The 13,468-nt window shown below is 35.3% G+C and overlaps 1 protein-coding gene and 1 pseudogene across 1 annotated transcript; one reads left to right on the top strand and one right to left on the bottom strand.

The window, feature by feature from the left end:
* The first annotated feature begins 753 nt into the window (after positions 1-753).
* LOC143587798 (uncharacterized) lies at positions 754-1,297 on the top strand (annotated as a pseudogene).
* Positions 1,298-3,660: 2,363 nt separating this feature from the next.
* Positions 3,661-6,282, bottom strand: LOC143587797 (cytoplasmic 60S subunit biogenesis factor REI1 homolog 1-like). Its single transcript, XM_077068982.1, has 5 exons — positions 6,089-6,282; positions 5,452-5,928; positions 5,212-5,378; positions 4,105-4,320; positions 3,661-4,030 (listed from the first exon to the last, which is right to left on the bottom strand). Exons 1-5 carry the CDS (start codon positions 6,191-6,193, stop codon positions 3,871-3,873), a joined length of 1,125 nt encoding a protein of 374 aa, XP_076925097.1. The 5' UTR covers positions 6,194-6,282; the 3' UTR covers positions 3,661-3,870.
* Positions 6,283-13,468: the final 7,186 nt, after the last annotated feature.

The following is a 13,468-nucleotide window of genomic DNA, read 5'->3' as shown; positions in this document are numbered from 1 at the left end:
CAATCAGGTTGAGATGAGATATGTCCAGTCCAGCAACAACTCAGCTGATCTTTTCACAAAAGCACTTCCACAGCAACATTCAGGAAACATGTTCATGATATTGGCATGCGCCATGTACGGACAATGTAACGACCTGCAATTTGAGGGGGAGCCATATACTGCACTCTTTTTCCCTTAGCTAAAGTTTTTTCCCATTGGGTTTTTCTTTAGCAAGGTTTTTAATGAGGCAGTACTTCAAGACCCCGAAGTTTTGAAAATGTGTCATCCAAGGGGGAGTGTTATGAACACCGACACTTTTGTGTATGACACATTTTCATTATTGTTTATGAACACCGACACTTTTGTGGTATGACACATTTTCATTATTGTCACCAAATTATTAACTCTTGTCCCCTCCTCCCAATAGTATATAAAACAGTTCTTTTGATATTATAAATACCATGTATCTTGATAGATTTAAGGCATCAGTAAAAAGTTCATATTCTTATATTTTCCTTATTCCATTGTTTTCTTGTTAACTCCAAGTCTCATATATTACTCTTATAAGCTTGTTATAGTTAGGGCTAATATTATAACATTTTTTTAGATATTCATTTTTAATATCAATATTTATAACATAAAACTCAAATAATCATTTTCATTTGATAACTAATCTTTAATCAATTTCTTAGATTTCTTCTCTATACATGATAATAATGCACAGCTCATCTAACTCTTCATTGTTCATTACCCACAGGACAATGATAAAAAAATATCTTAGCCGTTCAAACACTTCGAAACACAATAATGGGAGCGACCTTGATGGCCACAACATCGATACTTCTGTGCTCGGGTCTAGCCGCAGTCATTAGCAGCACGTACAGCGTTAAAAAACCGATCAACGACGCCCTCTACGGGGGCTCATGGAGAATTTATGGTTGCACTGAAATATGTGACCATGTTGCTTGTACTCGCGTCTTTCATGTGCCACTCGCTATCAATCAGGTTCATTAATCAAGTTAACTTCTTGATCAACTGCCCACCAGAATCAAGCGTCACATGTTAGTATGTTTCAGAGCTTTTAGAGAAGGGTTTCACCCTAAACGCGGTTGGGAACAGGATCTTCTACTCGTCTCTTCCGCTCATGCTTTGGATTTTCGGTCCAGTGCTCGTGTTTTTGTGTACGGTCACCATGGTGCCTATGCTTTATAATCTTGATTTTGTGTTTGGGAACATGAGGAAGGAGAAGATGGATAATTTAGAAAATGGGGTGTGAATTGTGATAGATGTGCTTGGGAACCGGTTTAGACTCTTTTATTACTGTAATAATAATAATAATAATAATAATAATAATAATAATAATAATAATAATAATGTAATATATGGGTGTTTGGCATACTGGCTTCGACCAACCACACTCTTGATATTAAAGTGTCTTCCATTATTCACACTCAATTATCCACCAAAGCAAACTGATTGCCTTTTGATTAACCTATTATGTTATGTTTCGTGCACCAATGGCATCAAAAGTCACATCGACTTTCAGCTTCATTTGTCTATCTATCTTTAGGTTGTCTTGACTGTCTTTAGGGAAAGCGACTCATGGCAAGCTGACTCATTCGTAGTCACGCATCACTTAATTTAGTATCGCTGACCACTATTTTGTGGTTGTCACGAGCTCGGTGGTCATACGCTCTGTTTCGAAATACCATACCGCCTGTAAACACACAATTTGTGATTATTAAAGTTTAGCACTTCGTGAGAAAGAAAAGGTTAACCACATGAAATAAATTGGCATACATGTTCATTCACCTATAAAGTATCAGTCACTAAGAAAAAGAGGGATCATAGATTAAAAAATATATGTTTTTTAAAATTTTTTTTTTACTTGGATACAACCAAAATTCAGTGTTTTCATATAAAAACACATAATAGAATGATTAGCTTAGAGGTGCACAAATCGGGTATTAGAAAAACCCGGGTTCGAGTATGATCGGGTATTAGAAAATCGAGTAATAGCAATACCCGGGTCAGGTTCGAGTATTGCCTCTAAAAACCATACCCTATTTATCGGGTTCGGGTCGGGTATGGAACAGGGTATGCAAATACCCTATTTCCAGATGTTGAAAACCATATTTTCAGGTTTTTTTAGGATATTTTGCGGGTATAGTTTGGAATTTTTTTAGAGGTTGCACGTTTTAGAGGTATTTTTCGGGTATTTTCCAGTTATTTTTCGGGTAATTTTGGGTATAGATCGAGTATTTGAAAAACCCGTTTTCGGGTATTGGAAAAACCCATTTCCGGGTATAGAACCAGTTCGAGTTTTCAGGTATTACCGGGTACAAATCGGGTCCGGATTTTAGTACTAAAATGCATACCCTATCCGTACCCTACGGGTAGGGTCGGGTATTAAAAACCCGGGTATAAAAAAACCAATTAAAAACCCGGGTATAAAAAAAACCGGTTCCGGGTATTTTTTTTTTCGGGTCCAGTTCCGAGTTCGGGTATGTTGTGCACCTCTAGTCATTAACTGATTTAAGAATTGAACCCACAAAGCCCTTAATTATAAGATATAAAGCCCATTCAGGTCTAGCCCATGTATGATCTTAAGCCAGTTTGAATCTTCAAGCAGGCCAGACATTACAAAAAATCTGTATCTGTGAGTCTAAGCTATGCTCCTGGGTTTACTAAAAAAAGAAAAGAATGGAAAGAGAATTAAGAAGAGAAAAAAGAGAGTAAGAAGAAAAAAATTTTAATTAACCACCGTGTTCTTGAGTTAAGAGAAAATGGAGTTAAGATCTCCATTTAAGAAGATTTGAAAGGAAGAAATAAGCATAAATTTACTGTCCCTTTCACTACATATGAAAAGTGAAACACAACTTTTCGTGATATCATTCTTCATCATTTAATTTCCCTCGTCAAATGGACTTGGAAACCCCTTTACGTTCAGACTCGTCAAGAGGCCCAATTCTATCCCTAACCAATGAGCCAGATCCTACAGTCAGTCAAAACAGATACAGAGCTGCACACTCTCACCTCTCAGGTAGAGATAGAAAACCAGTTTGCAACCAAAAACTGAATCCAATATGGAAATCGGGTTGACTAGAATGGGTTTAAAACAAACCCCAACAGGAGGGTTATAATCAGATTGGAAACATATGCTTTCAAACTGGTTGAACCTAATTAATCCATTGCCCCTCCAAAAACCGGTTTTGACTTCTGTTGACCCAAAACTAGAACCAAAAAACCAAAATGCAAACCTCTATTTTCGTCTCAAGTCACAACAGATCCTGACCAGGACTAACACCGACAACCGCTGGATTTATTTTGAGAACACTTAACATCTGATTTTTATGTGTTCCAAATATGACTTTAGACCCATCTGATTCCCTTAAATAATTTGACCTAATTCCTTTTCGTTAAAATTTGTTTGCTTAACATATTTAACCTGCTAAATAAATTCAAACCTCCAGCCATTGTACAGAACCTAAGACACTAGCAAGAAACAAGGTGACAAAACGAATTTTGCCAAAGCTCATTGCTAAGCTGCAAAAAAAACTCTAAAACAAGCATACATAAAAGCTAAAATACTACACTTAAAAAGATCCAATTAAACAAAAATAATAATAATAATAATAATAATAATAATAATAATAATAATAAACATAAGCTATGTTATAAGTGTATAAAATACTTTAAACATAACCAACAGCGCAAAACATCAACTCATATCAAAGAGTATGTCCAGAAAAAACTTCAAATGACATCAACAAAAAAACTAAAACAGTCAACCAATCTGTATACAGTAGCATCATAACAGATGGAGTGATTCCATAATAAAGACCAATGTATGACAGTACCTGCAGTCTGCATACGATGAAGATGAAACGATTAATGAGTAACATTCTTTGGAAGGTTCCGGATAACATTGCTTTTCATGCCCATCTTAGACCGCATATAATCCACCCCTGATCTATTCATCTGTTTCATCACCTTCATCCTCACCATATTTTCCTTCGACTGCACTGTCGACAAACCCATGCTCCTATACCTAATATTCACTCGTTTTTGTAATCATTAAAAGCATTTTCTTTAAATAAACGAACAAATTAATGTTATGCTTACCTGGCAGCCAACACAGCAGTCATGGGAACATCCTTTGCAGACGGGCGCGGTTTCTGACGATAATAACGTAAATATTCACGCGAACCAATTGCTTTGGTTGATATTATATCATCAGTTACAGTAGTTATTATAAGCTCGGACCCACCACTCCCTAGTTCTATACCGTTGTTTGTGCCATCTGATGAAACCAACTGGTTTCCGTTTGCATCCACATAACTAACATACATAGAAATATATATATAATTATCTTAATCATAAGGCTCGTAAGTATTTTCAAACATTCATATCGTGCAAATTATATTGACAAGTTTACTTATACGCTTGTAAGCAAACCAAACGTTCCAAAAACCATTCGGCAGAAACTTTGTGAGTTTGTTCATGAACAGAGACATTTGTTAATTCAGTTGACCAAACGAACATGAACAAATATCTTGTCCATTCATTTCAATTCATGAACCTTTGTTCATTTTTTAATTCGTTAGTTTATGTTTGTTTTAAGGTCATTCATTTACGTTCGTTAGCATATTTGTTTAAATAGTAAATACTATAAGCCAATTACAACTCTAATTTTTATAACTTTTTAGGCCCGAGACATTGTTTTCACATTTCAATTGGGTTTATCTCAGACTCTCAGTTTTGTTCTTTCACTTATGTTCAGTTATATTCGATCATATATGCTTGTGATCGTTTATGTTTGTGAATCGTTCATTCATACTATTAACGAACGTACATAAACGAACAAGAACACATTCATATTCTAAATCTGAACGAACAAATACGAACAAGAAAACCACGTTCGTTTTAACTGTTTTGTTTGTTCAGATAAAGTTAAAACAAACGAAAAAAAACATGTCCATTCGTGTTTGTTTACAGTCCTACCAACAGATTGATATTCATGTTTACTTTTAATAGTGTTTGCTCGGTTATGTCAGTTTATATTCTTTCATCTATACTGTTTGTTTATACTATTAACAAACAAACATGAACACGTTCATTTTTTTAACAAACGAACACTAACTGCTAAATGTTAGTGTTAAACCGTTTGTTCGGTTAAAGTGAAGCGAACGAATACGAACATGGCCTATTTAATAAGTAGTACATTCAAACCTGGTGCTGTAATCATAAAACTCTTCAAGTTCAGCTTCTTCCTCTTCATCATCATCACCATAGTGAACTTTGCAATGACTTTTGGCCGCCATATGCTTCCTAACCGCTTCCAAACTATTAAACGGTTGACAGTTACTGTTGCAGTACAAGCATATATAATCACGAACCTGTAAAAAGATGACAGCACCACCAATAAGCAGTGTAATAAGCTTGATTATCAAGAATACAATAAATCTTTACCTTAAGTCCAAGATATGTGAGAAGACCACTCGGGTCTTTCAAATACTCAATATCAGGTATAAAAAAGCCATGATGCTTGTGCATATGGACCATACAGCTTTCAATAGTTTTATGCTCTTTGTCACACATAAAGCAAGAAGTCGGATCCAGCTCGGTTTCATTCGCTTCCATATGAGTAGATGGCTCGTTCTCGGTAACCTCAACCCATTCATCATCACTTTCTTCATCCTTGTGTTGAGGGGCCTTCTTAGGCGGAAGTGGTTTTATTACTGCACTGCTCTCGTCCTCGTGGCCAATCTGGGAAGCCCGTATAGTGTGAGTTTTGGATTTTAAATGTTGTGCGTGAGCTTTAGCGCTCCTGTACCCCTTTCCACATAGGCGGCACGTATAGAGCATTGGTGGACCATTCTTTTCTTCAGCAAGTGTAGTTTGTCTGGCTAGAAAAAGTGCTTCTGTTACTCCTGGAACCCCTGCAATCTGATTTAGTTCAAAGAACATCAAAAATAATACATAAGAAATTTCTCCTCAAACGAGTAATAATATATAGAATTGATCAAACCAGTAGTAATCGGGTATACTTTCATATTCAGTTTATACTATTAGATGTGCAGCTGGGATAATACAGATGCGTTGTTACCTTGCGTTTGAGATTGTAACGGTGCCATTCAGACTTGTAATGAAGCTTTTGATCGTTTTCATCTTCGAATTCTTTGTTACAGGCGTTGCATGTCAGACCTGTCATCTTCCAACACCAAGAGTTTGTTAGGCGGTGGTGATATTTGAGTTAGGGTTTCGCCTCAAATATTTATGGAAAACAACAACATATTTTCTTCAAATGTAACTAAGTTTTTTTTAGGGTTGGGACTTGGGATTCTAGATTTCCATTTTCTTTTAAACCATACTCAATTAATATATATATATATATATATCCCGTAAAACGGGAGTTAATTTAAGTTTTTGTTTTTAATCGGTTTGCTATCTTTTGATTATTTATTTTATTTTTAACGTAGTTTGTTTTAATTTAATACATATATATTAGTTTGTTATTACAGTTTTTTAGCGTTTGGGTATTTTCAATTAAGTTGTGTAGGTTTTTTAGATTTTTAACTAACAAAAATACACGAACACGAACATGTTGATTTTTTTAAATGAACAATCATGAACAAAAATATTTGTCTAATGAAAAAGGGGACATTGATGTAGTTGACGCTGACGGGTAGTATCGGAAGTTAACCGGCGATGGAGATGATATACCAGCAATGGAGAACATGTAAAGAAGATAAATTAAATTAGAGTTTGAGGATGAAAGTATTTACCAATAAATAAGATCTTATAACGCATTTGAGAGCTATTCGGGTTTGGTAAGACTCATAACCCGTGGAAATTATTCTTTGATGATTAAATGGTTATTTCACAAATGAATGAGATGTTATAACCCGTTTAAGGATTATACGAGTTTGGTGAGACCCATGACCCGCAAAAATTGTTGTTTGATTATGAAAGAGATTCACAAATAAATGAGATGTTACAACCCATTTAAAGACTATATGGGTTTGGTAAAACTTATACCCGCAATTTCGGGTCAAATGCATGAGAAGCCTCCATTTAGAAATCAAGTAATCTGGTGGCTCTAGAGAATGTGGGGACAACCTAAGAGCGACACGTAGGATTTCATGGTAGACAATTATATATTTATATATATGTGGGTTGACAAATACAAATGAAATTAACGTGCTAAACATAAGAATCAAGTAGAGTAATTATCATAGAGTAATTACTTAATTACTCTACTTGTATATATAATTACTCTACTTGATTCTCACGTTTAGAACGTTAATTTCATTTGTAAGTTAACATTCCCCTATATATATATATATATGGAAAGTATAGGCCAGAAACCCTCTCTAGTTGCGAAAACCCTGAAAACTCAAGTATGTGGTTGTGGTGTTGCCATGTGTTCACTTGATATATTTAATAGTTGTTTAGCTAGAAGGGTAATTTAGTCTTTTTGTGTCCATCCTCTTTGGTTCCTTGCTTGAGTCTTTTCACCCTGTCAAATCACCGATTTATATCCTTTCATCTCTCTTAACATCTTCAAATTTTCAATTTGATTCTTTCCAGTTTACCCTTCTTCAAACATGTCTCCCAAAGCAAAACGATTCTTAGATTTTTCAAGTTATTCTCATTCAAAGAAACAACATCAACTAATAGCATTCGATTCTTAGATATTCATTATTCCAGCGTTGACCTCCTCGTGTCTGATGATGTTTTTCCTGTTGTTCATCAAGTTAATCCAACACTTGACCTACATGTATCTGTTGACGTTGTTCCAGTTGTTCATCAAGTTAATCCGGTCACCGTAGTCACCCATCTCGATGCTTATCATGATCTGATGAAGTTACATCTTCGGTTATGTCTGGTTCTCCTACTCCTGATCCTGAGGATTTTGGTTTTTGCGTTTTGTGTGATGATTATCACCCGTATCCAAGTTTGATGGGTGATGAATACTTATTGCTGCAGTGTGCTCTAGTCAGTCCCAGTTCCTTATAACCATTTTGGTCATTACATTCCTGATATATCACCTCAACATGTATGGGTGAGGAATGTTTTCTGTTTTAGTCTTTTGTATTTTGTAGTTATAATGTTGAACTCATTTCTAGATCTTTGTGGTTTTTCTTTTTATTTTTCTGTATTTCCCTTCATATTGTCACATTTGGTTAGTATGGTCATTATATGTTGTAGGACATTATCTTATGATAACATGATAACATATGTTCTTTTATTGATAACATGTCCTTTTTATGATAACATATGTCTTTTACATTTTAACATATGTTTTAGCACGCTTCTTAACATATGTTCTTTCGTTATGCTAGACTGTATGTCCTTTTTGAGATTTAATTATGTGGTAATTGTGGATTAATGTATATGCCAGGGTAACAAATAATTAAACAAATCAAACTTTGAGTCGAGTTACAACATTAAACTTAAACCAATAACATACATAACCAAACATTAAACCGTTGTTGTACATAATTAAACCAACGTAAATTAAACATTCAACCTACACTAAACTTAAAAATAATTAAGCGGTAAAATAAATAAAAATACAACATAATTAAACATTAAACAACTTATTTTCTCCCCCAATTGTAGTAGTTTCATGACTCGTCAGAATCACTAACATAGTAAAATGGGCCGGGTTCAGACTCGTAACCATCTGGTTCTGGCTGTGGAGGTGGCGAAGAGTGGATGGGTGGTTCGTATTCCGCTCCGGGGTCTGTTTCGTATCCTTCTACCCAATCAGGTACTTCTTGTGTCGGTCGAAGACTAGGAGGAGGATTTACTCATCAACACAGTTCTAAACATTAGAGTTAAATAAAAATTTACGCAGAATATAAAACTTTCATAACATTACAATAATAATCCACAAATTGTCTTAAACATTCTTTGTCTTTCAATATTAAAACACTAAACATAAACAACTTGCGTCTTCAGATGCCAGACTCTTATTCTTTTGCCATGTGTCCCCACTCAAGCCAGCTATCTCATTCTACTCACCTGTGTGCATACTAAAAGTCAGCTACGCTGAGTGAGTTATAGTTAATCATACATCATACAATACATATACTTACATTCAATTATGCATCCGAAGATACATAATAATTACTTTACTAATATACTTTCATTACATAATTCATACATACATGTATACTATACAATTACTGTCCATTCTATCTCAGATATTATTTGGGTCTGATCCCTCTGTCCTTGTCTATCTCAGATATTATTAGGGTCTGATCCCTTTCTTGTTTATCTAAGATATTATTAGGGTCTGATCCATCTTTTCTTCTCTATCTCAGATATTATTAGGGTCTGATCTCTTTCTTCTATATCTCAGATATTATTAGGGTCTGATCCCTTCTTCATCTTCGTAGATATTGTCTTTACACGCCTGTAACATACATATATTTTCTTTAATCATTCATACATATTCATATATTGTACATATATATATATATCATACACATCCATCTTTCATATACATACCTCCCTTGTCAATACGTACAATATCCGAAGATCGTTCATATACCGATAAGCTTTCATTCACATACATAACATAATATCTATCACATAAATCATACATGGAATACACTTACCATTTAAGGGAAGTGTATTAACTATCACATCAGGTATGCACACAGCCCCGAAAACATAACAAGGAAAGGGGCTAGAAACTCACCTGAATCCTGTTTCGTTCTTCGTTTATTGTAATTCATTTCCTTAACTGAGCTTGGCTGTCTGTACATTAATTATTCGTATCAATATATATCCTATTACTTATAACCCTCAATGATCGGGGGTCCGGGGGCAGCACCCCTGGCAGCGAGGTTCTAGGGGCGGCAGCACCTAACGGGGTCCAAGGGGCAGAGCCCCTAGCTGGGGTTAAGCTGTCAGGTCAGCTTAAAAAAATTTTATTTTCATTAACTGTCTTAACACATTTTACATTAGGATTTTAAATTATTATTTTATTCTCTAACTCATTCGTTATAGCGAATTTCCTCAGATTCGTTATGTAATCTTCCTCAATTCGTTATCCTGATTCGTCATTTTATCATCATCTGATTCGTCATTCTGATTCGTTATCTTAATATAACGAGTGGGTTAATTAATGAATCTCTTGATTCGTTATCATGACGAATTGATGACTAACGAATCTCCTGATTCGTTATTCTGAACATAGCGAATTGGTGGGCGACGAATCACTTGATTCGTTGTCTGATTCGTTATCTTATTATCACAAAATGACGAGTAACGAATGACCTAGTTCGTTGTCGTAATCATAACGAATTGGGTGAGTAACGAATCACCTGATTCGTTATTTTAGCATAACGAATTGGGTCAGTCTTATCCAAACTTTGACTCAGAGGTTAAAGTCAAAATCGTCAAGAACAATAGCAGTCAACCTTCATCAGATCTGCAACTTGACTTCAAATCTCAACGAAATAACACGAATTTGGTACCATTGAGCTCGAAATCACATCGCCTACAAACCCAATCAACCAAACATCTGAACATTACGTTCTAATGGGTGCGATTGATCCATCTATATTACGGTTTATTTAGGTTAACAAAAACCTATCAAACTTTAACGGATTTCAGTAGCATTTGTTATTTTGGATTCGTTTTTAACACCCAATTAAAAACCAAGTGTTGCATCACGCAGGACAACTTAAAAACCCAATTAATAAAAGTTTAAAAAAACTTTTTCAAAACGATGGTATTCAATGAATGCATGTTCCTATATCGCGCGCCTGCCTCAGCTACCTGAGAATAACATACTAAAAGTGTCAACACAGGGTTGGTGAGTTCACATATATAAATAAAGAAAATGTTTGCGTTTAAGTGTTTGCGTTTGCGTTACCAGATAATGTTAAGTCAATTATATCAATATGTAGCTAGCCTATAAAACAAGTATTACTAAGTGTTCGACACCGAAGCTGACTGTTTATCATATGCCTTGCCACCATGTCAACCACGACCATGGTAATGTGTTAGCCAAGATTACACCCACTCGACCTACAGTCGAGTTTAGAGTTGGGTGGGGTTTGTCAAACCCAGTAGTACTACTCAACAGTGACTCGCTATTATACAAATACTAAACGGTTCGATGTTATGAAGGACTTTAGTTGGTTTGTTTACCACTTAGCCTTACAAGTGATATATAACTAATAACAAAATCTAAAGCATTTGGAGTATGTTATCTCCCCCTAATAAAAGCGTTTAAAAGAGTAAAAAGGGGACGCGAAACTCACTGTTTGCGAAGAATTCAAAAACAAGTCAACCGAGAGATGCGCGTCACAGAAAATCCTCACTAGTGATCAAAAACAAGAATGAGATTTTCTAAGTATTGGAACTATTATTGAGTCTCTAGGCTCGGCACATAATACCTATGCATGAGATACGTTTCGTGTTTCGTTTGTGAATTATGTGTGACTCGACAAACACATTGGTGACACGTTACATGTGTAAACAACTACATAAGTATCAAGTACTAACATTGTACATTACTAGTAATTATTCCCCACAAGGGCAATTTAGTCAAAAACATAGCAAATATCGATCAACAAACATGTTTCATGTATTTTCACATAGTTCAGCAGCTAGTTTTATCAAGACAGAATTCTACTTGGAAAGATTACTCAATTCAATAGATCATAACATATCAATTAATTTATCAAAACTCGTCACAGAAGCACACATGAGCTAGGTTTCCAGAACTATTTTTATTGTATTTTTATTCCACATAGATTTCTCACAATAATCAAAACATTACAGTAAACTCACAACAGTCAAAATCATGCGCAATAGAATGTTATTTGTTATTCCCGTCAAATGGTAATTCCAATTAATACAAGACCAATTGGGTTAGATTCTTAACTCAAAATGTTAACTTCCAGGAGTGGAGCCAACCCATTTGGTCTTGTAGTTTATGAGATATGATAGTTTCCAAATAGCTTAACAGCAGACCTCACAATTCAGACTTGCATTACAGTTTTGTAAAATAATAAAAGTTAACTTTTACACGTCTAAAAATTACAAATTTGGACTCTTTAGAAACTAGACTCAACCTAGTACACTTTAGTGTTAATAATTTCGACCAATTACCACATTAACATCCAGTTACAGTCGTCTAAACATCAATTTAACAATCTGTCCATTACCAGTTTACATCAAAACTCAACATAACAACAATCTATGAACCATAATCCATGCATATAACACTCTAGACACAAGATTTACCAACCATGCATATCAATTTTACGTTTCACACATAGTTAGGGTTTTACTTGAAAGTTTAAAATCAAAGAACAAGAAATTAACAAGCAATTGTAACACAACTAGTTATCAATTCACTAGCAAATCATCATCAAACATACATTCAAACCCTAACTCATCTTAATCATCAATTTTCGAGAATTAGGGGTTTGATTAACCCATTCAATATTAAAATTAAACACCTAGAATGCATAGAGTAGTTGTTAATTACCTTCCTAGCACCTTAATTCTTCAACAAAACTTGAAACAGGGTTGTATGTATGTGTGTGTGTGCTTACGGCTGCCAAAGGAGAGGGAGGGGGGGGGATCGGTTATGGGGAGGGGGTAGGGGTTTAGGGTTTTGTTATTATTTAATATTAATAATGTTACACAATGGTCCCTCTACTTCTAGTTATTAAATTTCTAGTGTAAATAATAACTCTTGACTCTTGAATTTTGTGTTCTATGTATAAATATCAAGTAGCATATAACTTAACACATTATTATCAAATATTTATTGTTTTGATGTTTGTCGTTTGTTCACTAATGGTTTGAGTCGACTAGTGTGCGTTTCGGTGCAATCCCGAAAGACTACATGTGTAGTGATTGTCAAGCGTCATTTAAAACCCTAGTTTAAATGTAATGAGATGTGTGTTATAGATCAAGTGATCTTAAGTTTGAATTTACGGAGTTTGGATTAACGGAGTTAACCTGAAATTGACGAGTGTCACAGAAGACGATAACTGACTTATCCAACATCGGCCGACACACCCTATTCAACATATCCATAAATGCTGCAGGAGCATTTGTTAGACCGAATGACATCACGAGGAACTCGTAGTGTCCATACTGCGTCCGAAACGTTGTTTTAGGGATGTCTGCCTCTTTCACTTTCAATTGATGATAGCCTGATCTGAGATCTATTCGTGAGAACCAACTTGAACCTTGAAGTTGGTCAAACACATCATCAATCCTTCGCAACGGATATATATTCTTTACCGTAAGCTTGTTCAGCTCGTGATAATCTATGCACATTCTCATACTTCCATCCTTCTTTTTTCACGAACAACACCGGTGCGCCCCACGGGGAAACACTTGGTCTTATGAAACCCTTGTCGAGGAGTTCTTGCAGTTGGGACATCAATTCTTTCATCTCGGACGGCGCTAGACGGTAAGGTGCTTTCGCGACGGGTTGGGC

Source organism: Bidens hawaiensis, unplaced genomic scaffold, assembly GCF_021521415.1.
Source record: "Bidens hawaiensis isolate Kalapana, Puna unplaced genomic scaffold, B.hawaiensis_p1.1 tig00035881_1, whole genome shotgun sequence".
In the NCBI taxonomy this organism is placed as follows: Eukaryota; Viridiplantae; Streptophyta; class Magnoliopsida; order Asterales; family Asteraceae; genus Bidens; species Bidens hawaiensis.
Note: the sequence above shows the minus strand (reverse complement) of the source record. Positions and strands in the feature narration are given on the sequence as shown.